Source organism: Populus nigra, chromosome 8, assembly GCF_951802175.1.
Source record: "Populus nigra chromosome 8, ddPopNigr1.1, whole genome shotgun sequence".
NCBI classification, from domain to species: domain Eukaryota; kingdom Viridiplantae; phylum Streptophyta; class Magnoliopsida; order Malpighiales; family Salicaceae; genus Populus; species Populus nigra.
The window spans coordinates 7,804,749-7,832,393 of NC_084859.1; the positions used below are offsets into that span (position 1 = coordinate 7,804,749).

A 27,645-nucleotide genomic window follows, 5' to 3' on the forward strand; every position below is an offset into this window, starting at 1 on the left:
TAATAAATAGAGCGTAAATAACAAGTTATGAAGTGAAAATAACACTATTCTAAATATTTTTATTATTATGCATTTTTCTTAATTTTCTAAAATATTTATCTTAATTTTCTACATTTATCTTTGGCATCAACAATCCAAGAGCATTTGTAAAGATACATTTGTTGTTTTTTGCATGGAATAAGTAAGCTATTAATAAGTTTTTCAGTCTAACAAACAACCTCTTAAAAATAAAAGGTATAACTTTATATTTATAAAAAATTTAAAAACTCTATAAAAGATAAAATGTCTATTTTCCTCTTAAATAATATCCATATATTATTTAAGGATAATTTTAAAAATTTAATCAATCAAGTCCCTACTTGATTATTCTAGAACTAGAATTATAATCCTTGAATTACTTACATTATAGTGCTTAATTTCTAAAATTATTTTTAATCAAGTCACATTTAATTAATTATCTCGATTTAATTTTGGACTAATGATTTTTAATATATATGACCCATTAAGTTCCTAATATGTTGACCCAAATATACATTATAATTCTAAATAAATATAATTAAATAAATCTAACAATTTAATTTATTATCAATTTAATAATTAATTCATTTATATTTGAAAATCAAGTGTATCGCCTATCAAAATGTCATGATCTCTTATATATTAGAAAAGTCATAAGTATTTTAACTTAACCTTATTGTTAGGTCCTTTTTTTGAAAGTCTAATTTTTTTTTATATCACAATTTTATGTCATGAATGACGAGTTAATCAAGTTAACTTTTTTTTTTACCTCAATATTTTATTATTTTTTTCAGTTTCATTATTTTGCATTAAATTATTTGACCTCAAGCTTTGTTTTTTTTTCCCTTTATGTTTGGTTATTCCGAGAGTAAAGTTAACTCGGGTTTTTTTAACTTTTTTTTTCTATTGAACTTTGGTTCTTTTTACAAGGTTTTTTTTTTTTTTGTCCTTGATAATTATTTATTTAGCTGTATAAACAATGAAGGCACTTGGAATTGCAGATTCCATCGGGTTCAGCTTACAAAGTTGAAAACCATTATATCAAGAAAAAGCCTTATGAGGAAAATCGGTCCCATTTTTTAAGTGCCATATCAATTCCTAGAAACCCATCATAGAACTAGCATGATTCATAGCTTGATGTAAAACCCAACTCGTCTAAAACCTAGCATGATATCATAGGAATTGATAAAAAGGTCAAAAAACCCTGCAAAAGTAAAGCTTATTGAAGCTATAAATTAAAAAAGCATTTAACCAGGAAAAATAACTAATTAAATTCACAAGATCAATAATAAGATTATCTCAAATAAGTCGCGACAAGATTTTTCAGTAGCTTGCTTTAACTAAATTACGTTTGTCTTTGAATAAGTAAGTAATTATAGAGGACAGAAATCTATCCGTTTGAAATTAAACTTCAAATTCTGATCTTCTCGTCCAAGTTTTACACTCTTACTACCTATTATTCATCATCGAAAAGGAGATCAATCTATCAATTGGTGTGATCAAAAAACAAAATCTCATAGAAAGCCAGCGTAAGAAATCATCAATATTGATTGATCCACGATTAAACGAATCCAAGTTCATTAAACAAAAAAGACTAAAAAGATTGACTCAAAAACAAATTCTTAACCCTAAATATGAAAGAGTAAATATTCCCTAGCGAAAGTTGAGTTTGAAAGGTCTGCTAACCGTACATGTGCTGTTTGTTTTGAATATTTTTTTTAAAAAGGCATCTCGATAAATTCTACAGACTTTGAAATTAACGATCATGTAAGCCTTTAATATTTATGAGGTTTGTTTCGACCAATTTTTGATTAGTGATTAGTGATTAAGAGTGAAGATTTTATATATATATATATATATATATATATATGAAGAATTTTTTTGTTCTATAATTTACAACTGCTTCGTTGCTTTTTTTTTTCTAGCTATATCCTGTTACTTTTTATTTAATTATAAAAAATGAACACATTGAAACTATAAAAATTTATAAAAAATAAATATAAAAAATAAATAAATATTTTTTTTCTAACGATCTAAAAATTAAAAATTAAAATTCAAGTTTTTGGACCAAAAAACACTCTACTCTCAACTAGTTTTAATTGAAAACACCTCCAAAATATATAAACCTTGAAAAATCACTTACCTAATTTAATATATTTTTATAATTATATATTAAATATCTTATAGAATAGTTTATTTTAAATATCCTCTTCATTAACAGCAATAACGCTATTCTTTTTTTCCCATCATCAATGACTTTTTTCCTTTCTCTTCAGAGTTCAATCTTCGACTCTTCATCAACAGCGCTCTCTTTTTTTTTACTATAATCAACGGCATCCTCTTCACTCCTTACTTTTCATTCTTCAGTCTTCATCAACATCGCTTTTTTCTTCAGTCTTCATCAACGACTTCCTCTTTGATCTTCATCAACAATGTTTTTTTTTTTTTCCATCATCAACAACTTCTTTTTCATTGTAAGTTGTTCTCTTTATAATGTCTATTGAGCCTAAAAGTGAAAATGTGATATTCCCCTATACAGATGCTGATTTTCCCGGTCCCGATTGCCCATGATTTTGAATAACTCTTGTGAATTTCTGCCTATCTTGTATTATTAAATACACATATGATTGGTGCTGCAACGAATGCTAGTGTGCAAAGGTCTTGTACAGTTCGTTTCAGAAATTCTACATTTTAGGATGTCATTTCGGTATACAGGGTTCCTTCACTGAAGCAATGGATTATTCATTATATTAGCTCTTGAGGGGACTGCCATGCATGGAGTAAGCATATATTTTGGACCCAAAAGGAATGTTAATTAAACATATATTGTCTTCCTAATGGAGGTTGATGTACGACAATTGTAGCATAAATTTGGGGCATTAGCAACTAATCAAATATCATACAGAAAATGAATTCTCACCTTAGCTTTCCAATATATGTGCTGCTTGATTTTGATATGTTGTTTGCATCCATAAAAATTACATATTCTGTGCAAGTAGTTCTCCGAGAATGTTTTGTAGACAGAAGAAATTTTCCATTTTTAACAAGCAAAGCTGCAAAGCATTAATAACTTAGATTGTGGAAACTTTGTATCAAACAGTTAACTAGTTGCTAAATGAAAGTATTATAGTGAGTTTTGTTATCTTTGGGGAGTAATAACTCCGATTCATAAAATAGAACTGGAGCAATAATTCAAAGAAGATCAAGAGGATAGCTTAGAACAACAGATTCGGTAGACACATGTATATGAATTGTGATCTCTGCTTTAGTTTTGCGAATTCTTTATGCATAATGCTGGATTATATGAATTTTTATATATAGCACATATATTATGATACTTCTTTTTTAACAAAAATTTAATTAGAATCATAAAATATTTGGATTAATTACAGGGCTGATTTGAGTTGATTCTTCAATTGTTGAACTTATGGCATCTATAAAAAAAAATTTGGTAATAGACTTGATGTGGGATAGCAACATAGTATAGATATTGATAAGAATTCTAGAAACATTGAGTGCAAGTATTGTCAAAAAATTATCAATGGAGAGTCATGGTACTGAAGATGATTTGGAGATTCAAATTGATGACAATTTAGAGAATTCAATGAGTTTTGAGTTAAATAACATTGATAATATTGGTGTTGGTACTAGTAGTAGCACTAATGTTCATAATATTAGTGTTGGTACTAGTAATGACACTATAATCCTCTTGATGATAATAATATTGATGAATGTCTGAGGAATAATAAGAAAGATGAAGGCAATAAAACTAATTTTAGTATGCGTGACATACTAACAGATTGTTTGTTTTAAATTTATTAATTGTTAATTAATGAAAAATTACTTAAATTATGTATGAATTTTTATTTAAACTATATATTTTAAAATACTTGAATTATGTATGAAAAAAAAATTTATAATTTTATAATTTTACAATCTGAATTTATTTTATATTTTTTGTGTTATGTTAAAAATTGACAACCTTGCTTTCACCCGTAAAAAGGTTGGCTGGCTGTGCATTTTTCTTCTTTAACAAAAATGGGTTTTAAATAAGGATCATGCCCATCTATCCATGTATGCTCCTCATGATTAAAATTAAACTCCATCCGCCAACTATTATTCTCAGTGGAACCATCCATTACCCTATAATTTTCTTACTTTATCCATAATTAACTACAAAATAGTCCCTCTTTTCAAATTGATTTCAAACCAATTCTTTAAATTTTTTAAGTATTTTATTTTCAGCTTTGTGATATTTTATATTATTTTTTTACTAAATTATCCTGATATCATGATATAAATTACAGGTTTAGCAAATTAACTTGGATTAACTCGACATTTATTTTTTGAGTTACAGATTTATTATGCTAACTCAAAAATTAACTTAAACTTATTTTTTTGTTTTTTTATTAAATTTTATCCCATTATATTTAATGAGCTAAAAATTGAGTTATTTCACTTATTTTCTTTTACAAAAATTTATGGAAGACATCATCAAGCTTTACAAAATGATCGGGAGTCATCTTCATTAGTCACTTCTAGCAAGAATTTTTCAAGATGTCAGACACCAAACTACAACTCAGTTTTGGATACCATTCTTAGACGAATGGCCAAACAAAAGCCATCAATCGCTGCGTCAAGCAGTATCTTCAGCGTTTTGTTCATTAGTGGCCACGAAAATGGTGTTGCTACTTACCTTGGGTTGAGTATCGTTATAATACAACATATCACATTTAACCAGGATGACCCCTTTTCAAACACTGTATGGACGACTACCATCCTCCATTCCAATGTACACTGAAGAACTATTTCTGGTACACAAAGTTGATTGCAACTCATGAGCCGAGATGAACTGCTACGGAAATTGAAGACCAACTTAGAGATATCAATGAATAGAATGAAGCTGATGGCAAATCAAAAGCGAAGGGACATTTCGTTCAACACTGGCGAATGGATATTTTTGAAGCTGCACCATACCGCCAGCAAACAGTCTTCAAATGAGTCCATCAGAAACTAGCTAGTTGATTTTATGGACCCTACCAGATTCTAGAGAAGATCTGACCTGTTGCATACAAGTTACAGTTATTGGAAGGGGCGCGCATTCACCCGGTATTTCATGTGTCACTGCTTAAACGATATCAGGACAACAAGGGCATTGCTGAGATGAAACCAGTCGAGTTACCACCATTCATTGACAAAGGGGTATTCATTTTGGAGCCTCAAACTATTTTAGACTACCACTGGGTCAAGCAAGGAACCCATCTCGTTGAAGAGAGCTTAGTTCAATGGAAGGACCTTCCAATTGAGGAGGCAACGTGGAAACCAACACAAAAGCTACGGGAGATATTTCCAAATATGAACCTTGTGGACAAGGATGCATTTGATGAGGAGGTATTGTTAGGCCACGACGTTCTAAAAGGGGCTGTAAGCTAAATCCCAAATATTTGGGATGAGCTGGAACGTGAAAAAAGACTGTTGCATGCAACATGCAATGTGAACAATGGACAAGGCACATGAAGAATAATGCAGAAATGGATCGGGTCGTGGCAGTTGAGAGTTCTACGTGCAGAAGTGGAATGGGTCATCAGTAGTAGAGAGTTTGCATGTTTATTTCCATTAGTTATGCTCTATTTTAACATGTATTTGAATTCCAGTTATTAATTAACTACTAGTTTTCCTTATATTTCAGCATTTTATACGTGGTTTTTGCTTATTTAAACACCCAAGAATTTATCAAAAGAAAACAAGAAAGAATTTACCCAAACTGTGGTACATTCTCACCCGAAGAGAATATTTACTTAAACACAAATCTATAATGTACTCATCAAAATATGTCATGTATTATGCAGCATTAAAAGGAGATAAAAGAGTTCATCTCGTGCAAAGGGAATATTCGCTAGAGGAGAAGGACAACATCAGTCAGTCACTGACTGTCAGTGTCTTAAGTATGTAGGAATGTAGATCTCCTCAAGTACTCACAAAGACATAGTAGCCATATTCATCAATTTTACTAGCATCCCCAGTCTCGAAGAAGCCATCATCAGTGAACGAATCCTTAGTTACCTGCACAACAATCACAAGATTATAGATGTAAAGTCTTATAAGAACTTCGTTGCTCTAAATGTTCAGTCTTTATCAATCATTGATTAGAGCAAAGACATCTACGATACTACATAGCACCAAACTCCGATTATCATCATGTACACTGTTCAGTTTTTTTTTAAGCAGTCAAATGATGTAAATACTGCATAAACTGAACCAAAACAAGATTGTTTAGATGTTTTGTATCTCTTAAACCAGTACCAAATTTATAGAGAAAATATTTAACCCCACATCCACGATCACGAATCTAGTTATGATATAGCTAATGAAGAATTAAGATTTTGGGAACAAGGTGAGCTTGACTTGGTCAAGGCTTCTGCAGATGACTAAATGAAGCGCAGACAGTGGTAATGGTAATTAATTCTTAATTGCATAAAGTTGACAAATTTGGACAACAAAGTTAATAATCTTTGCTTGATTTGAGCAGCTAAATTTGCTTGTTGATTATGATTTTCCATATTCCGTATATTTGCTTGTCGCTACTGTTGAACTGAGTTGACTAGGTACATATAATTGCTCTCGAGTGACCAAAGTTAGAGGACTTGCAGACTTAGCAGCCATGGGAATCCGTTTGATTCAAACATGTTGAATTTGGTATTCATAGCTTACAAATAAAGCATCAGTTTTAGTGTGATATGGATAAAAATATATATATTCCAACGGAAGAAATTGAATAATACGACATCAGTACTAGGCATGCTAACGTGAAGACTTGTGAATTTGAATTCTGGAGTTACAACAGAAAATCAGGGAGACAATCATACTTCTTTCACATTACCAAGGGCAATCCCTTTCAACAAGTTGATCAGCATCCCTTCCATAATTACCAGGGTACTACCCATCAGAGCAGAGTCAAGTGCAAATGCAAACAATCAAGGGAAAAAACACTCATTATCGACCAGTCCAACTTCTCCACCAGGATGGAGTAGATCCTCCTGGGGGAGGAGGTGTAAGAATATCCAGCATAGTTTCCTTCTCCTTAGGGGTCAATGGAGCACCTCTAACTAGGTCCAGAGCCATGATGTGAACATTAGTATTTTGCTTGTGTTTCTTGTACGCCCAAAATCCTCCAGCAACACCTGCAACTAGAAGCTGCCCAAAACCTCATATTATAAGTATGGACTTAAGGAGAAAGCTTCTGTTACTAAATGATGGTACTTTTAAGCTCTTTAACTGACCGGTGAAAGCCACAAGGCTGCAGTCTGCATATCAAATTTTGGAGCATAAAGTACTGTCTCCCCAAAATCATCCTCGAGCTTTTTGTAGATATCTTTGTCAGTTTTCCCAGCCTGAATCTCATCACGGATCAACTACATCACAAATATTATAAGCATGTCAGTTTTGAATGGTGTCAGACAGCAAAGACAATTAGAGAAGCACTAAGATGGGATCAGTATCAAGGAAAAGAATGACCAGACTTCTAGTCTAGTAAACGAAATTGCAAAAAGCAGAAAAATAACCAAATATCATGCTAGGAGGTAGCAATGATGATTCAAGTTGTGACTAATGAGTCTAAACAAAAAACCATTCACTAAATTGCCATTGTTTGATAATTCTAGTTTGGAAAAAGGTTCTCATCAAAGGAGTATTTGAAAACATGCTAAATTTACTACAGACAGCTACGATTCCACAGTTTCTCTGCCAACAGTGAGCGTCCTATGCAGCTATCAACAAAGGTTTGTATCACTATATAACAAACATTAGAATCTCTTGAAGCCTAAGCTCTTAACTGCACACTAACAATGATTTATTTTAATAAGTTAAAATCTGACAAAGGCAACAATCAAAATTTTCCAAGCTTCTGAAGATAAAACGTTGACATCACTCCACATGGTTTTGAAATGATAGACTCAAAGCTTAATTGAAGGTCCAATGAAGTGTCATTAAATCATGGAACATGACAACAGGGTTTGGATCGTTGAACAAGGACAATAACAAGAATTGCCCCATGGGCGATCTGAAATCTGAAATGGTGATACGACGATTGATCAAAAGAATGAAAAAAAAAATAAAACAGGACATGGCAATAAATCAGAATCATTTAAAAAAACATTAAGAAGTTTCATGTGGCTTGGACTCAAACCGGGCAGTCAATATATACTCCTATTAGATAATTATAAAAATCATAACTTGGAACCTCCTTAACAATTTAAACTTTTAAATTGAGATGGTTTCTGATATGATATCAAAATCTCAATTAACAACTTAGGTAAAGATGGTTATTTGACACCCAATCCACAGTTGAAATTAGAACCAAAACATAGAAAATAGAAAATAAAAATGTAAAGGCAGCATTAGGATAATCATATTCTATTCGGAATATTTACAAGATATAAAAGATCATCCATGATATACCTTCCTAAGGAGAATGGCGATATCTGCCTGAGAATCTTCAATGGACTGACTCCCGCATTCAGTGCACCTAACATTGTGGCTAATATTCCTTGCTCGAGCATCCACTACCTGGGCCTTCTTGAACTCCTCGTCTTGTTCGTTTCCCATAATAGGTAAATATCTTCCAACTTGAAAGTAACTAACAAATATCAAAAACCCAAGATTTTAGAATACTTGATTTGTCCAATTCTCAGTGAGGCATTTTATCAAACACATAGTAAGCACCTCGAGACCCAAAAAAACCATTGATCAAGAAGAGAAGCCAGAAATACAATTCAAGAAAACCGTAGTTGGAATACACAATAAACTATTGATTGGTTGAATTGAGGAGATGTCCTCCAATAGCTGAATTCCAAACAGAGAGGGAGTAGAATAAATAGAGGGAATCAAAGAACGCATACCTGACACGAACAGATACCAGTGGATTAGAGAATATAAAGATGTTGGCTATTTAGAATTAACAGGCTTGATGGGGTTATGTTTCTCAAAGTGTTTGGATGATTGATGTTTTTGAAATGTCAAAAACAATCTTTAATTAAATCAAACTAATATCAAAATGAATTAAGAGCTTTTAGCTATCTTGTTTATCCATTAAAACAACATTTTTAAACTGATTTTTTTTTTTCTGAATCTATTTATAAGTTAACTTTATCTTTAAGAGAAGATTTTTTTTAAGAAAAAAAAAAACCGAGTTGGAGTCATCCATCCATAGATATAAGAAAATAAAGTTAGTTCTTCACTAAGAATTTCCCTTACATTTTAAACCAGTCGTGCGCCGCTCACGCTAGAGAGGAGAGGGATGATACATTCGATTATTTGTATTTATTATTATAACCATATTTGTGTATAGTTTTAGTTCTTACTATTTACATGAACAGCATGATGTTGCATGTTAATTTTTTTTTATAAAATATACCAAGAAAAAATTAAGATCTAAAAATATTAGGTTTTTCTGCAAAGCTATATCCAAGAATCTTGGGTTTGGCTGTAACGTCTAACCTAAAAATAATATTAATAATAACATTAAACTTGCATGACCCAGTAGGTCTAGCTGCAATACAAAACCCAATAGCCTTGGATACGGGTCTGGCTGCAATGTCGTGTCATAAAAATGTGATAATTAAATAAATTAATTAAAAAAAAACTAATAGAAAGAAAAAAACTAATGAAGAATATACTATAAATCATAAATTATTACTAATATTGTTTTGTGATGTTATGACTTCACTACTAAGGTTATGTTTGTTTCTCGGAATTTATTTTTTGGAAAATCATTTTCTAAACTTTCCTGTATTTATTTGCCATTAGAAAGTGTTTTCCTAAAAAATTTGGACGAAAAATATTTTTCGGAAGTTGCAAGTTACTCACATGTGAATTTCACAAGCATTGCTTGGATTAATTAAATAGCATATCCCACGAAACAAACATATGAATTTCACAAGCATTGCCATTAGAAAAATTGATCAACGGAAAACACTTTTCAGTCAAAGAAAAATTTTGCTTAATTTCTAGGAAAGTGTTTTCCTTTTATTTTGGGCGGAAATCACTTTCCAGAAGTTGTGAAAAATTTAGAAAAATCATATTATTTGCTGATTATATTAAATTTGGTCCTCAAACTTTTGATTGTTATATATATTTTGTTTTGAATATATATTTTTCAATTTCATCTCTTAAAATTTAATTTTTATATTAACTTTGGTCCTCATTTTTATAATTTTTATTTGCTTTTTCCTTATCATTTTTTTATTGAAATTTTTTATGTATCAAATTTAGTCCTCATTCTTTTGATTGTTACTTATTTTATTTGAAATAATTTATAAAATGTTAATTATTATTATTTTAATTTCTTCATCTTTCATTCTTTTTATTTTTTAGATTTGATCTCAATTATTTTGATTATTATTTATTTTATTTGAGATAATTTATGAAATTATATTTTTTTTCAATTTCATTCTCATTCAACTTTTTTAATTTGTAAGATTTGTTCCTCATTATTTTAATAAACTTGAGAAAAATAAAATATTAATAAGTTATTTTCTAACTCATTTTCCATGACATGACCAAACACTGGAAAATGTTTTCCAACTTATTTTTCATTACACTACCAAAATTAGAAAATAATTCACTTTCCCGGAATTCACTTTCCAAAAAGAAATTACTTTCCAACAAACAAACGAGGCCTAAATACATGTATAGAAACTAAAAAGTATGGTAATTTGTGATGTTATGACTTCACTATTATATATGAATCTTTATTTGATAAGTCCTCAAGATATTTTATTGAAAAAAAAAATATATTTTAAAGAATAAAATTATAATCAATTGAAGATAAAATAAAATCACAAAGATATAGATTTTTTTTATTCTATTTTTTCATTATTATTATTTTAAAAAGAGCATAAAGGTAGTGCTTGATTATTGTCTTTGGATAATAAAAAATGAAGAGGATAATTTTATCACTATATGACCATTGGTTTCTTTTTCAAATTTCTTTATTTTTAATAAATTAGGTGAGATTTGAGTTATAAGTAAGGATAATTTTGTAGGTCTGTATGAAAATATGCTATAAGGATATATTGGAGAAAGAGATAAAATATAAGGATAGATTGAGAGCAGTTTGATTTGTTCGAAGTTAAAGATTAAATCTAAAATATTAGAAAAAGTTAAGTTAATTCTCCAAAAATTAAAGAATAATTAAGATAGATACTCAATAAGATCTTTTTTTAGTCTTTATAACTAGATTTGTGGGCTCGCGGTATACTGCAAGCCAGAATATTTTTTTATATACTAAAAAAAATGCTCGGGTGATGTAAGTGTATTTCAAAGAAGTAAAAAAATGTGACTCGGGGTATAGAACTGACTAAGCAAAAAAATAGTATAATTTAATTAGATAATAAAAGAGCAGAGTAAATGGACAAATTTAAACAAAAAAAATCTTAGGCAATCAAATATGAAAAAAAATAAAATAAAGAAAGTAAAGAAAAGAAAAATAGATGTCAGCAAACCTAAGTGAGTACACCTAACATGCAAATTAGGTTCTAAGATCAGGATAAGACAATAAAAAGTAAAAAAAAAAAAAAAAAGCCAAACTCCACCTCCATATAAATCCAATATAGAAAAATGAAATTTAAAAAAAAAAATTAATTAAAATAAACCCAAGAAACAACCAGCAAATCCGGTAAGCTGACCAAACCTTGCAACCTAGACAATACAAATGAAACAACCCAATAGAAGGTAAATAAGAAAAGATTATGAAGCTTAATTCTAAATATACCCAATACTTAAGTAAAGAATGTAAAAAAACATCAAATAAAAAAAAGGCAATCTTAAAAAAACCTGAACAGACTCGGCCAAACCTGTAGTCTAAGTGATGGGACAGGGATAAAAAAACAAAAAAAATTGAAGAAAATCATGAAACCCAATATCGAAAAACTCCAACCTTGAAGGATGGAACTGAAAATAAAATTAATTCTTAAGCAATCAGATGTTGAATGATGAAATTAGAAAAAAAAAATAATTTGAAAAATCTACCAAGATAAATTCAACAAAGAACAACAAATAAAAATATTAGATATAACCTAAGTTATTTTCAAAACCAATGAAAGTTTTTATAGAAATCAAATAAATAAAAATAATGGAGCCTAATCTTTAATTGAATAAAAGATGAATGATAAAATTGAAAAACATACATGAACTTATAAAAGGAAAAAAAAAAAGCCAAGTAAACCTAGGAAAACCTCTAAAACTTGGGTTAATCTTAAAAACTCATAACCAGCAAAATTCTAGACCTAAGCTCAATGAAAAATCTTCATTCTTAATCAGTTTAATATTAAAGAATAAAATTAAAAAAATATCAATGTAAGAATTTGTCAAAGTAAAAAAAAAATAGCAATCAAAAAAATGATTATTAAATAGGATAGAAAAAAAAACTTAAGGAGGATCAAATTGTAACCCGTGAAATCCTAGACTTATACTCAATCAAAAAGCTCAATTATCAACCACCTAATATTTACGGATAAAATTAAAAATATATATCAATTAAAAATTTTTGACAAAATAAAAAAAATAGCAATAAAAAATAAGGATAATCTAATAGAATGAGGATAAAATCATTAAAAAACTCAACTTTAAAAACCATCTCAAATAAAACAAACTTGGCCTTAGACAACAAAAAATAAATCAAACAAAACAAACTTGGCCCTAGACAACAACAAATAAATCAAACAAAACAAACTTGGCTCAAGTTGGCCCGGGTTATGCTGCATAACCCGTGACCTGGCATATGGAATTGGGATACCCCATAGATGGTTGGAATTGAAAAAATAAATTATAAGAAAAAATATAAAAAAGACTTATGTCAACCCAAGCTAACTTTTCAAAATCGTAGCTTAAGTTCCAAGGCTAAAATTATCCTAAAAAAAGGCAAACATGGAAAAATCATAAAGCTAAATTCTCCATCAACAAAATATCGATGGATAAAATTGAAAAAAAAAAGTTTTAAAAAAATGATCTAAAAAAATAGAAAAAAAAAGAATAAATATCAAATATGAAATACAAATAAAATCAGATAAAATGTTGAAGGATGAAATTAAAAATAAATTCAATAAAGAAAATGATTAGAAAACAAATAGTAATCAAAATAATAGGGACCACATCTGACAAATAAAAAAATCAAAGGATGATGAAATTAAAAGAAAATTCTAATTTCATGGTTTATTTAGAATAAAACAAAGTAATAAAAAGAAAAATGACCAAATATGAATAGAAAAACAAATTGAATGACTACTTTGAAACTTTGCAAGGTCAGACATGAAAATCGATGATGAAAGATAAAATAAGAGGAAAAAAGATCGTTGGTGCCAAACCATAGAGAATTTGGTCATATACACCATTCAATGATGAGGGGGTCGCTGGGTAGATTCAAACGACGTTGTGGAAGTCGGGGTTTGACCACCGCACAACGTTACATGCATTGTCTGAAAAGCACAAACACAGCCACGCACAACCGCATGAACACCACGCGTTAACAACTTTTTAATATTGAATAATATTTTGTCTATGCTAAAATACCAAATTTTTCTTAGTCGAACTGGAAAAATCTAAACAAAAAAAAAAAACACAGTGAAAAGACTAAGAGCTCATAGGCATAAGCTTTAAAAAATTGAAATCAATGGCAATTAAGTCACTTTATTTTACTAGCAAAAGTGAAAAGTTTAAACAGCCCCTGAACTCCGGTTTAGTGTTTTTCACATTTAGGGGCATTTTAATAATTTCACAGTAAAAACCGATAATACCTTATTATACCCACCACCAAGGCTACAATTTTTAGTTGAGAATGGAAAAGTCATTATTTTACTAAGCCAATAATTCTAGAGCTACAGTAAATGTGCCATGAGTTTTAGTTTGTTTTTTTAATAAATAGAGCGTAAATAACAAGTTATGAAGTGAAAATAACACTATTCTAAATATTTTTATTGTTATGCATTTTTCTTAATTTTCTAAAATATTTATCTTAATTTTCTACATTTATCTTTGGCATCAACAATCCAAGAGCATTTGTAAAGATACATTTGTTGTTTTTTGCATGGAATAAGTAAGCTATTAATAAGTTTTTCAGTCTAACAGACAACCTCTTAAAAATAAAAGGTATAACTTTATATGTATAAAAAATCTAAAAACTCTATAAAAGATAAAATATCTATTTTCCCCTTAAATAATATCCATATATTATTTAAGGATAATTTTAAAAATTTAATCAATTAAATCCCTACTTGATTATTCTAGAACTAGAATTATAATCCTTGAATTACTTACATTATAGTGCTTAATTTCTAAAATTATTTTTAATCAAGTCACACTTAATTAATTATCTCGGTTTAATTTTGGACTAATGATTTTTAATATATGTGACTCATTAAGTTCCTAATATGTTGACCCAAATATACATTATAATTCTAAATAAATATAATTAAATAAATCTAACAATTTAATTTATTATCAATTCAATAATTAATTAATTTATATTTGAAAATCAAGTGTATCACCTATCAACATGTCATGATCTCTCATATATTAGAAAAGTCATAAGTATTTTAACTTAACCTTATTGTTAGGTCCTTTTTTTGAAAGTCTAATCTTTCTTTTATATCACAATTTTATGTCGTGAATGACGAGTTAGTCAAGTTAACTTTCTTTTTTTTACCTCAATATTTTTTTTTTCAGTTTCATTATTTTGCATTAAATTATTTGACCTCAAGCTTTGTTTTTTTTTTTTTCCCTTTATGTTTGGTTATTCCGAGAGCATATTGGTAAAGTTAACTTGGGTTTTTTAAACTTTTTTTTTTCTATTGAACTTTGGTTCTTTTTACAAGGTTTTTTTTTTTTTTGTCCTTGATAATTATTTATTTAGCTGTATAAACAATGAAGGCACTTGGAATTGCAGATTCCATCGGGTTCAGCTTACAAAGTTGAAAACCATTATATCAAGAAAAAGCCTTATGAGGAAAATCCTAGAAACCCATCATAGAACTAGCATGATTCATAGCTTGATGTAAAACCCAACTCGTCTAAAACCTAGCATGATATCATAGGAAGACAAGAGCAGAATGAAAAGGTCAAAAAACCCTGCAAAAGTAAAGCTTATTGAAGCTATAAATTAAAAAAGCATTTAACCAGGAAAAATAACTAATTAAATTCACAAGATCAATAATAAGATTATCTCAAATAAGTCGCGACAAGATTTTTCAGTAGCTTGCTTTAACTAAATTACGTTTGTCTTTGAATAAGTAAGTAATTATAGAGGACAGAAATCTATCCGTTTGAAATTAAACTTCAAATTCTGATCTTCTCGTCCAAGTTTTACACTCTTACTACCTATTATTCATCATCGAAAAGGAGATCAATCTATCAATTGGTGTGATCAAAAAACAAAATCTCATAGAAAGCCAGCGTAAGAAATCATCAATATTGATTGATCCACGATTAAACGAATCCAAGTTCATTAAACAAAAAAGACTAAAAAGATTGACTCAAAAACAAATTCTTAACCCTAAATATGAAAGAGTAAATATTCCCTAGCGAAAGTTGAGTTTGAAAGGTCTGCTAACCGTACATGTGCTGTTTGTTTTGAATATTTTTTTTTAAAAAAAATTAATACAGATGTTTGGATCAATTTACATGTATTTTGATAAATTTTATAGATTTTAAAATTAATAAACATGTAAGTCTTTAATGTTTACAAGATTTATTTCGACCAATTTTTGATTAGTAATTAGTGATTAAAAGTGAAGATTATATGTATATATATATATATACATGAAGAATTTTGTTTGTTCTAGAATTTACAACTGCTTCGTTGCTTTTTTTTCTGGCTATATCCTGTTACTTTTTATTTAATTATAAAAATGAACACATTGAAACTATAAAAAATTTATAAAAAATAAATATAAAAAATTATAAAATTCAATTCAAAATTAATCAAATATAAAAAAATAAAATTAAAAATAAATTCAATATTAAATAATAAAATTTTAAAAAAATCAATAAAAAATAAAAAAAAATCAAGAGGGGCGTTGGGCCACCAACACATGGCTTTTTAACTTTTTCTCAGTAGCGGATGGCTCCACTCCTATTTTTCTAAAGTGGGTGATTAATCTTTTTTCTAACGATTTAAAAATTAGAATTCAAGTTTTTGGACCAAAAAGCACTCTACTCTCAACTAGTTTTAATTGAAAACACCTCCAAAATATATAAACCTTGAAAAATCACTTACCCGTCGCTAAATCAACCGAACCTCAATTTACACCACATTCATTAAACTACTCCAGAAATTCATTAACACCAATTAGTTTTTTTTTTTTTACCAACCAACCTCTTTCTTTTTCTTTCATCATTTTCAAGTAACTTTCTTTATATTCTTTCAAGTTCAAAAACTAAAATATGAACAAATTAAATTTTTAGATCAAAATTAAAATTATAAAAAACTAAAAAAAACTACAAAGGAAGAAAAAGAAAATTAGATAGAAATCTTTTTCATGTGAATTTAAATTGACCATCACTTTGATCCTCTTTTTGAATTTCGCTTTTACTGAACAAATTTTTACCAATTGATCATCGAAGACTACATAACGTTTCAATTATATTATTATATTTGCTGAACAACTGATCCAAAGATGAAACCCTTGTTTAACCTATATTGATCAAATATAATATTTTTTCGGAATGAACAAAAATATAAGAAATTTATTTTCAGTGAAAGAATCAAGAATGCCTCATCTATGAGAATAAATAAGTTAACAAAAATATTATTACCTTTTTCTCCAAGCACATTAAAACTTGTAAGACATCTGCAATGATAGAAAGAAATATAGAGAGGAAGTATTTACAAAACTAAAAATCCAATAGAATAAGCATAGACCAGAGGCATAGAGCTTTCTGCCACCAGAATGACCTTCAAAGCTTAACAGTTAGGTATTATTTATTTTTACATTTCAAAAACACTTTAAAAAAATTTATTTTTTTATTTTAAATTAATATATTTTTAATGCTTTTAAATTATTTTCTTACGTTAATATCAAAAAAATAATTTTTAAAAACTAAAAAATATTATTTTAATACATTTCTAAATAAAAAACACTTTAAAAAACAACCACACTCAAACAATCCACACTCAAAAGTCTCCTATTAACCTCATCAGCTTCATAAAATAAAATGGAAGCAGCCAAGGTTATGACTGTAATGAAGAATTTGAATCATCACTAAATAAAATCCAAAAACTCAAAATCATCTTCAAGCTGGAGAAACAAATTTGTCACGATCTGATTTTTGCTATACAACAAATTCATCTCAATTACAATACAATTTTGGATTTCATGAAAAAGGATCCCCCAAAACACTTGAGAAGCTGCTTGCCCGGAATCACAAGTATAGAGGAGGGAAAAAATGTTCGAACAAAATCACATCTACCAGACATCCTATACCTTGAGCTTCACAATAAATGGCAAATACCACATTTCGTTGAGTCAACTTATCAGGCATTGCCAGAGGATGTACTTAATATTTGGATCTGTCAACAATTTGCAAGCATAAGCACAGAAACAAATAGTGAAAAAGAACTCAGGCCAAAAAATGAAACAAAGAGTGAAAGAGTACAAGTTTTGGACACGTTTGGAGAAAATTAAAAAAATAAAAAGATTGAAAGGAAGTACCTTATTCACAAGCAAATTTACTTGCTCTCTGTACATTTCTTTCAAGTCTACAATATCAGCACGAAGTTCCTCCAGCTGGAAATATGCAGCCATCAAAAAGTCAGGCTATCATATATAACACAAATTCCACGACTATAATCATGAAATTCCATCTAAACATATAAAGGGAATCAAGAAATTTCACTTCCATAATCACAAAATGGAAATCTCGATAGAAGTTTATTTGTGATCAATAAAATTTAATATTTGGCAAAGAGTCTTCCAACACAATTACATGAAAAAAAATTCAGTCCGAGTGCTATTCTTCCCATTTTTATTGGACAAACTTCATGCTGAAGCCCCTACTTCACTTTTCATTTCTTCAAGAACTCCATTTGATTCAGCAGGTGCACATTCCATGAAGAGCAGTTTTAAGAAAAGGAAGCGGAACAAGAAACAAAGATCTACAGCGCTCCAGTTGATAAATGCATTATACAGTCTCTACACTTTTTATTTAAATAATGAACACGCCATGGGGTAAAAATGATCAATCATGTTTCAGGGCAAACTTAATTCCACAGCCAATACTGCATTTCTGGGCGTCAGAAGGAAAATGCATTTCTTTAATAAGCTAATCAAAACAAACATTCCTTCAAGGATAAAAAAAAACTGGCTTAAAAACTTTTGAGGCTGCTTAGGGCATTTCAATTATGCAATAAGATCTAGAAAACATCAACAGCAAACCAGACAATTTATTCCATGAGAACATTAAGGCTGATAAAATTGTTTGCAATCAAAGGAACTTCCAAACAAGATAGACATACGTACTTCCTCATCACGTTCACCCATTAACTCCAGGGCAGCAGAGTGCCTTCTCCTCAGTGCATCTAGTTCTGCCCGTACACCAGGCAAAAGGGCAGACTCTGCCTGTAATTTCTCACACTGCAGTGGATCAAAATATTCATTGAACTCAATTAAATGGAAAAATAATGGAGAACAATAAAATATAGGAATTACCTTTGCTGTAAATGTGACTCACTAAAGAACATGTACAAACTCACCTGTGCTGTCATTTTGACCAACTCTTCTGCGAGAGAGTCACGGATAGATTCCATGGATGCCTGAAGCATATTAAAAATGTAAATAATTCATCAGAGCTGCACATGGAAATTGTAATCATAAACTCAGATGATCATCCAAATGCAACACATCCCCACAGCGTGCACTCAGCAAAACTTAGCTCTAGAATGCACAATACAGCATACAGATTGAAAATATGTGATAACAAGTGATCCTTTAAGCATGAAAAGTTCAAGAAAAAAAATACCCTTACCAAACGAGACATATATGATGCAAGTTCACCCTCTTTCTGACGAAGGGCAGATTCGAAAGCACTAGGTGTCATGCTCTTCATGTAGTAAGGACTCATGGTTGCCTCTCCAGGATTCCTCCGTTCAGAAAGACTGTCAGATGTGTCTAAAGATGCTTGCAGAAAATAGCTCTCCTCAATGCTGCCCAGGCTACTAGCACTGGAGAGCTTTCGGGTTAAGTTTCCTGTAAAATTAGCAAAATTTTAAAAAATATATGAACATGATAACAAGGTTAACTGGTGTAAATTTCAAAAGTAAAGCAGACCATTCTCGAAAGCAGAGTTGCTCCTTGCAATAGGAGTTTTATCAGATGCAGAAGCAGAATGGATGTGAGCTGTCCTTTCCAACTCCAAACGAGCAGCTTTCTCTCTTTCAATTTCCTGAAATAAAATAAGAGCTTAAATCATGAATCTTCCAAACAGCATTGCAACTTAAGTGCATATGATAAAGTAGGAAGATAGCTTTTGTTCTAATCTTTCAAAGAAATCTCCAAACGAAGCCAAAATTTCAGAGAAATCTGTATAGCAACGCCAAAATTATCTTCTACAAAACCATCCAGCTTAAAATGAATTCCATGTGGATTAAATTAATAAACTTCATATTGGCTTCTAATGTCAAGATGATCTTCTTACTAACAGATTGAAAAGATCATGTTCATGAAGGGAAAATTCAATGATTAAAAAGAAGCAAGTTCTTCAGCTGCACAGACAAAACATCAATATGTGCCCTTTCCATGGATTCATTTTTTAAGACATGTCAAGTTGAGCATGTTCTTCTAAGCATTGTCAAGACTGAATTGTGTTTATAATGCAGTTGGCAATGTAAGAAAAACTAAAAAGCAACGGATACCCAGAATATAAACACATGCAACCTAATTAACCGTGATAGACATGAGTAGAAAGAAACCCAAGGGTGGTACCTGTTGTAGAAGTTCTCGGTTTATTAGTGCATCTTGTAACTCTTCCTTGTGTTTCTGCCTCAGTTCCTTAATTTGTCCTTCAAGTTGGTTTGCACGACCTTCTTGAGTGTCAGCTTCCTCCTTGGCTGCAAGGTATTCCTGCCTGTTTTCAGCTGCTCTCTGCCTCTCCTTTTCAAGGGACCTACTTAACTGTGTTTGTTCAGACCTGAGACAAGAAATCTGAGCATACCCAATTTCAGGTACTATTCATGAAACAGTTTCATCACTAACAAAAAACATTTCATAGAAAGATGATGAACCTGTGCTTCAAGAACATTAATTCGAGATAAGGTTTGAGACAAGCGTTCATTCACTGAACGCTCTCTTTCCTCAGCATCAGCAGCTTTCGCTTCTGCTTCCTGAAAATGTAACAACTAATAAATATATTTGTCTTTACAAGTTTCACATGTTATATCATAACCAGAAATAACATTCAGGCACCTGTAGTCGAGAGTTTAGAGATCTCTCCACAGCAGCCCAGGCCTCGGCCCTTCTTGCTGTTGTTTCCTAATACCAAGTGACAAAATATCACACACAAAAATAGCCTATAATTTGAGGTTCACAAGGACACCAATGGGAACTATAAAGAAGCATGAAAATATAAAACCACCTGCATGGCTTCAATCTGCCTTAGGAGAGGCCTAGTAGAATCTGGAACTTGAGTAATCAACTCCTCACAACGGCGCTCACTTGCCTAGAGAAAAAACAAAACTAGTTATCACAACTAAAAGTACATAGAGAATAATGCAAAAGCAAAAGCAATGACTTATTTACAGCAAGGTATGAGAAAGTTCAACACACTTGATAACGTTTTTGAAGATCTTCAATGTCCCTGCGTAGCATTTCCTCTCTAAAAACGGCCTATGAAACCAGAAATCAATCAAAAAGTGTGTACTAGAGAGTCATTTACAGCATATCAGTGGGCACACATCAACAATCTCAATAAAATTAAGTAAGAACCTGCTGCTCCTTTCTAGTCAAGGTTTGTCTTAATTCTTCAAGTGCCTGAACTAGCATAGTCTCTCGTTCCTCTGCTTCTCTTAGACGACTCTCTAATTCGGTTCTGGCTTCATTATTAACACGCGCCTCTGCTAATGCTTCAGCCTCCTTGGCCGCAGATAAGGCATTAGTATAATAAATTTTCTGCGCTGAAACCTCTGCTTGGTGTTTTTCTATTGTTTCTTGCAGCAAATTCTCTGTAGCTGTCTTGTCCTTTTTTATACTCTCTACTTTATTTTCTTCCACCTGGAAGTGGATAAAAAAAAAATTGTTGATAAAATACAGGGTGATGCCAAAACAATGACCAGAAAAGGTAGCTATTTCAATTAAATGATGTCTGAAACTAACACAAGAAGTGTTTTGCAGCAATTCACACGAATTATAACACAAAGAAGCTAATAAAGAATGACATTTAATTTACAGATTAGGATAAAAACGTTCCTCCACTCCAGAAAATGATTTTCATTTATTTGCAAGCAATATGTATTAGGAGTCCTTTTATCTGACATCAGAATCTAAGCAATGCTTCACAAACATTAAAATATTGGATGTAAGTCAAATTCAAAAGGCCCTACATGTTATCAATGCTGGATCATCTCTGCAAATCCGTGACAACATATCTTTTATTATATATTTATACAGAAAACTTTCATAAAATGAATGCCAAAAAAGTTCAGGTACAACAGTCCATCTCATCTTGAATCCAATGGTAGCATAATAGTCAAAATGTCATGATAATATGTAGCCAGCTACATTACAGTTTAGAATCAAATTACCTGAACTTTGGTCATCAAACCTTTCTTTTCTTCTTCAAGTTCTCTAATCTAAAATTTCACAAAAAGAGGGGAAACAAGCAAAACATTCCTTAGATCAGAAAGGCAGGAGCATTGCTATTAGATATTGAAACATCAAAAGTTCAGATAATCAGTAAGCCTGCTAGATACCTGAGCTCTTAATTTTCTAATTGTAGATTCTTGAGCAGCCTGCTTTTTTGAAAGCTCTTCACCTGGAATTCATAGACAAAATCTTCAGATAAAAAGATCACATGAAACAAAAACCTCATTGCTCTGCAAACTCCATCAAAAACTGTTTCCTCCAATGCAAAACTGTTATAAAAATAGGAGACCCATCTTCAATTGTTAATAAATCAAGTATTTATGTCTCAAAACCTTAATCCTGACTAGTTCTACAAACCCTCACACTTCATCACTGCTCGACATGCAATAAAAAGGTAGAGTAGGAGATATTACAGTATCTTTTCCTCTGAAAGAATCAGAATATGAAGAAACATTCATTACACATGGAAATAAATGCTTGAGTGGCTCTACCTTCAGCCATAACCTGATTAATGATTTCATCCTTTTCCTTCAGAAGAGCAGCTGCATCACTTTTTTTATTATGCTCTCTCCTGAGTGTATCTCTTTCCTTTGTAAGAGCATAGACCTGTAACCAAACATTCCAAGACAATATTAATCTCTGCAGTAAGAAACCTAAGGCAATAAGACTAATTGCCATTAAAAAACATAAATCTTTTCAACTTTAAATGCACAGGGGAGCTCATCAGACTGAAACTCAAGAGTTTAAGTTGCAAGTTTCTCGCACCACCACAGCATACAAGCCCTCCCACAAGGCATTGGTACTATCCAAAACTTTCAGGCTTTTAAATATCACATGTATTCTCAATTTAAACCATTTCTTTTTTGAAAAAGATGGAAATATTATTAAGAGGAAAATCCAAAAAGAAATAAAATCAAAAGGGGGGTAAAGGTATCCTCCACGGTGAGGAACAAAGAATTGGAAATAAATTAAAAAAAAAAAAAAACAGACAAGAAGCAACTCCAGTCTGCTGATTATTAGCCAAATATACTCCTTTGAGAGATCCTGAAGCAAAATGCTGTAGAGAAGCCAGCAAATTTCACAAAAGTTGGCTTGAAAGGGAGAGTTCTTAAAATACTGGAACCAAATATTCCAAATCAGAGCAAACACTACACAAACCATAAAACATTTTGGTCCTTCCTCCTCCCAAAGCTCACTTTCTTTATTAACAAATCCCCCACCCAATCCAGAGACACCCACTGACTCCAAAACAGCAAAAAGCCTCTTCCACTAATCTCACGCAACTAGACATAGTAAGAAATTACTTCTAAGTCTAGTAGATATAATAGTGCAGCACGAGCATAAATGTGTTGCCTATATTCAACATGAATGGTATTGTAGATAAATGATGAAAACTTCTTTATCAGAATAGCCAACAAAAAGCAATATCACAAAATTGAAAGACTGTCTTTCTGGATTATATGGAATATCTTGCAGTGTACATTTTTCATTTGATTCATTAGGAGGCTAATTGGACTTTGATAAAAAAAAACAGGGGATAGCTTCCGCTTCCCTAGATCCCTCCCCTCCCTGCTGAGAGCAGGATTTGAACCAAAGTCACTTGGGACCATGTCAAGTGACCTGGCCAGCTAAGCTAGACAGCATTCATATGGTGATCAACATATGGCCATTAAGCATAAAAGCATGACATCTTAGTCATTACATATGCCTCAATTAATAAATACTCGATCTCCACAACCAATAACCAATCATTATCTTTTCCTAAAATTGCAAAAAGAAAAAATAAATATATATAAATAAAAAAAGCATGTGATAATTTTCAAATTTTAGAAAGCATACCTTTCTTTCAAGAGTTGCAACCCTTTGATGGTATTCCTCTCTCAAAGACTCAATTTCTGCATCATTAGATTTTCTCTGTTGCATAAAATTCAGCAGTAAAAATGTCATTCAGGTCAGAGAGAAAGTGAGCAGAAATCACTATCTTTTTAACCAACAATAGTATTTGTAAAATCAAGTTCTCAATTAATGGAAAGGAGATCAAAACAGAATAGGGGGGAGTTGATGAGATGAGTAATTGAACAAGTTTCTACAAAAAAAAAAAACACAAAAAAAATGTTCAAATTACTTTTTTGATACAAACCCAACTAATGCAAAACATGCAGATGACGATCAATATTTTGGGTTGAATTAAGGACTAAAGAGCAAGTGTTCAGAGAATGGCTTGCACATATTTAGGTAAATATACAACATCATTGTCAGTTCTTTTTTCTTTTTTACCATCAAACTAGCAACCAACAACATAATAAGAATTCTTTTAAGACAAGAAACACAACCCTTACAGAAGATACTAAGAACAATCTTGGCAACACAAAATAAATGAACTATCCAGTTAAAATGTAATTGGCAAAACCCATTTTTTAAAAAATAAAAGTACAAAAGTAACCATTTTACTGTAATGTATATATATGCAGAAATAGTAAAAATTTAAACAGACCTTCAATTCCTCAATAACAATTTTCAGGTGCTCATTTTCATTCATCAACTTCGCAATCTCATCAGCCTTCGCCTGGAAGAAGAACATCGGAGTTAGCTTTTAGCTTAACTTAAAGACTCAAAAGAATTGCAAAACAGTTTAGTTTTGACAACTAGCACTAAAAATACCAATTTTGTTGATCAAAAGTTCAGTTGTGCAAAATCTCATTAGTCTTCTTAACAAAAGAAGAGAAGCGCAAGCTAACATTATCATCATAAAGGTACTAATAGCGCTTTTGATGAGCAGAAAGGTGAAGGTGGTGTGCCTTGAGGGCTGGGTTGGTCGACTATGGCATGACAACCATAATTTGAAAAACATGAGAAGACAAAACTTCAATGAAATATGACGCGACAGCAGCATTTAACACTCACAGGTTGCAGTGATATCAGTCCATTACGAATAAGTGTTATGCACACAGGAGAAGAAAACAAGCATAAAAGTCATTCAAAAATCAAGTGAAAGAGAGGTTGGTGGAGCTTAGTATATAACAACAACAAGACAATAAAAACTTGTACAAAATTAGAGAGGATCTTTCTATCCACTGAAATAAATTATAGGCCATCAAGAAGATAAAATTGTGTGAATCGACCAGTGAAATGTTCTAACAATATAAGAAAAGATGATCCAGTATCTTTCAAAAGTATGTATACTTTAAAAGACTCAGCAAGGACCAAAATTGACTTTTTGTCCAGCATTAACATGTAATGTTGTCCAATTTTAACAATAAGAGTAGCAATTCAGCAGTGAGGCTAAGTTTCAAGCCTGTTTTTTCCTGCATAATATATCTGTGCCACAAGGTAATACCTGAGCTTGCCTTGCAGCACCTTGTAGTGCAGTTTCCATCATTTTCATCTCAGTCTTCACCTTGTCTAGTTCAAGCGTGGAATCTATAGAGTCTGATATATTCGACCTCAAACTCAAGTGTTGATCTTTAATGTCAATTTCACCATCATTGACTCGATTGTCCCCTCCAACTGTCTGATTGTGGACATCATCTGCCTGGGAAACCAATCCAGAAACAATTTCTGAAGCCTCATCTAGGGGCGATGCATCGGACAGGGAAAATTCATGAACCATTTCACTCACTTCAGCACTAACAGGCTGTGAACTGGATGAATCAAGCACAGCTCCAGCTCGGGTATCACTTGATGCCTCAGCTAGGATATCAGTTGATGCCTGAGCTTGCACATCATTCAATGCGTCAGGTTGCAGTTCGTTTGATGCCTCAGCTTGAATAGTAGAACTTCGTTCTACAGTCTCCTCAGCTTGTGTCTCTTGTTCATCTGTGCTATCAGGAGTATGAGAGACATTATGTGACTCATCATGCAAGATGGAAGGAGCCTCAACTTCATCAACCCTGGAAGCTTCTGATAGGACCTCCAATGTATCTAAATTTTCAGCACAGCCCTCCTCTGAAATCTCTTTTCCCTGCACATCATCAACTGATTCTGGTACTTTAACATCATGAACAACTGGCTCGGGAGGTTCAACAGCCTTAGTCTCTGATTGAATTTCAGATTCAAGTTCAGCTTTGCCAGTATCTGAAATGACATCATCTTTTTTCTCAGCAATCTCTGGATGCTCAGCATCTTTTTTCCTCTCGAGCATTTGATTTTCTTCAGCAGATGTGGTTTGTTGGGTGTCAGAATTTTGAGATTCTGTCTCCTCAACAGTAGACAATTTCTGTGGAGATACAGTTTTCCCTGACGATTCATCAGTACTATCCTCGCTTTTGTTCCCCATAAAGGACATTACCGGCCATAATCCCGAAGCTAGCAAGAAAATAGAAAGGAGATTCTAAATAAAATGGGTCTCAATACACATAAGTTAGAACATTAAAAAAAACCAATGAACATGCAACCATGTTGTTCCCTAGCTTCAACACAACATTTGAAAAATCAACTTCCATGCTCTAGCACAAAAACCTTAACATTTTCGCAAAGTACTGAGATCAACCACATAGTTATTTTCAATAAACAAACAAAACAGTATGCATGAGCTCCAGCATTCCACAAGTTCTAACAGCCAGAATATCGAAACCAAGAGCAAGGTAGTGGTAGGTATGGTACCTTCAGTGGTGCTACTAGAATCAGATTTATCTTCAAAACCAAGAGCAGTATCGAAATTCTTCTCGATATTCTTGACGCTCTCACTCAGCTTATTAACCGCTCCTGCTAGATCCGGGAAGTTTCCCAGAGAGACTTTCCCGCTAAACCAAGCCATCTCTAATATAACTCACCCCACCACCGACAACAAAATAAAACAATAATCTCCGATCACACCCCTGCATTTACACACAAATTGATATCAAACACAGGATCATAACGAGAAGATCCTATGGGAAATTGAATATATTTCGTGATCTAGCAGATAATGTATAGAATCCAACAAATTGTGGGATTTGGAGTGAGATTTTGAATTAAATGCAGTGCTAAAAATTAGGAGTTTTGCCATTGGAGATTATTGAACAACCTTGCTTGGGGAATGCGTTGGGCTTCGCGGAGATTCACATCATGGCTCTTGATGATCCGATCCGATCCGATAAAAAGTGTTGGCGAGCCGTTGATGGATTTCGGTGCTCTCTTTATGGATGAAGAAGGATAGAATAGAAGGAGAGAGAGATGGAGGTTTTCACATACGAAGGCAGAGGAGGATCTGATTGCTTTACTATACCATAAATTCGACGTGTACTTTACAGGTTTTGAATGTCTAATATATAGTCTTGACTCTTGATGTTTAACTCAACTAAAAAAAAATAAAAAATAAAAATTGGTAAATGGTTTTTCTATGGTATGATCACTGTGATTATGGATTTAAATCTAAAATATGATGTTATAACTCATAAATAAGACGTCATCTAAAAGAGATTTCATCTCTATATCCTATGAGAGAATAGAATGGTGTTAATTATTATAAATACAAAATATTAAAATATTTTTTAATTAAACTAAATTACTGTACTCACATCATAAGAAATAACATGTATACACACACAAACATATCTTTTGAACTTAAATTAGTATGTTGTAAATGAATTTTATTGCAATTTAAATTGTTTTTGTTTATCTATCCAGTTTTATAATAATAAATCACATAATGTGCGATAATAAACTAGTATTATTATTAAAAAAAAATCTAATTGATTTTGGAAAAATATTATAGCTCTTGTACTCAGGAATATTGTTAACTGGAAAAATATAATAAAGGTTTTGCCCCTCCACCAAAAAAAAAATAGCATTGGCATCTAAG

At 31.4% G+C, this 27,645-nt stretch overlaps 2 protein-coding genes across 3 annotated transcripts; both read right to left on the reverse strand.

Moving 5' to 3' along the window:
• Positions 1-6,743: 6,743 nt before the first annotated feature.
• On the reverse strand, positions 6,744-9,359 carry LOC133701316 (cytochrome c-type biogenesis CcmH-like mitochondrial protein). Of its 2 annotated transcripts, none has more exons than XM_062125190.1 (4): positions 9,271-9,359; positions 8,476-8,653; positions 7,299-7,430; positions 6,744-7,212 (listed from the first exon to the last, which is right to left on the reverse strand). In XM_062125190.1, exons 2-4 carry the CDS (start codon positions 8,620-8,622, stop codon positions 7,012-7,014), a joined length of 480 nt encoding a protein of 159 aa, XP_061981174.1. In that variant the 5' UTR covers positions 8,623-8,653; positions 9,271-9,359; the 3' UTR covers positions 6,744-7,011. The 2 variants fall into 2 exon arrangements, with proteins under 2 accessions (XP_061981174.1, XP_061981173.1); XM_062125189.1 differs by lacking the exon at positions 9,271-9,359 and adding an exon at positions 8,916-9,231.
• A 7,880-nt stretch (positions 9,360-17,239) lies between these two features.
• Positions 17,240-27,096, reverse strand: LOC133701020 (golgin candidate 5-like). The gene is made up of 20 exons (XM_062124769.1): positions 26,869-27,096; positions 26,466-26,680; positions 25,201-26,168; positions 24,358-24,429; positions 23,703-23,777; positions 22,355-22,469; positions 21,971-22,032; positions 21,803-21,850; positions 20,988-21,272; positions 20,829-20,888; positions 20,638-20,721; positions 20,469-20,534; positions 20,288-20,386; positions 19,989-20,207; positions 19,335-19,449; positions 19,033-19,253; positions 18,761-18,820; positions 18,528-18,641; positions 17,721-17,795; positions 17,240-17,578 (listed from the first exon to the last, which is right to left on the reverse strand). The coding sequence occupies exons 2-20, from the start codon at positions 26,617-26,619 to the stop codon at positions 17,543-17,545; spliced, it is 2,928 nt and encodes a 975-aa protein (XP_061980753.1). The 5' UTR covers positions 26,620-26,680; positions 26,869-27,096; the 3' UTR covers positions 17,240-17,542.
• Between the last annotated feature and the right edge of the window lie 549 nt (positions 27,097-27,645).

Coding starts and splice junctions, on each gene's coding strand:
- LOC133701316 (XM_062125190.1), bottom strand. CDS start 8,622: ATGGGAAACGAACAAGACGAGGAGTTCAAGAAGGCCCAGGTAGTGGAT. Junction 7,431..8,475: donor TCGCCATTCTCCTTAGGAAG/GTATATCATGGA, acceptor TTTGTGATGTAG/TTGATCCGTGATGAGATTCA. Junction 7,213..7,298: donor CAGCCTTGTGGCTTTCACCG/GTCAGTTAAAGA, acceptor GGTTTTGGGCAG/CTTCTAGTTGCAGGTGTTGC.
- LOC133701020 (XM_062124769.1), bottom strand. CDS start 26,619: ATGGCTTGGTTTAGCGGGAAAGTCTCTCTGGGAAACTTCCCGGATCTA. Junction 22,470..23,702: donor TTGCAACTCTTGAAAGAAAG/GTATGCTTTCTA, acceptor GTTTGGTTACAG/GTCTATGCTCTTACAAAGGA. Junction 20,535..20,637: donor GGCAGATTGAAGCCATGCAG/GTGGTTTTATAT, acceptor ACTTGGTATTAG/GAAACAACAGCAAGAAGGGC.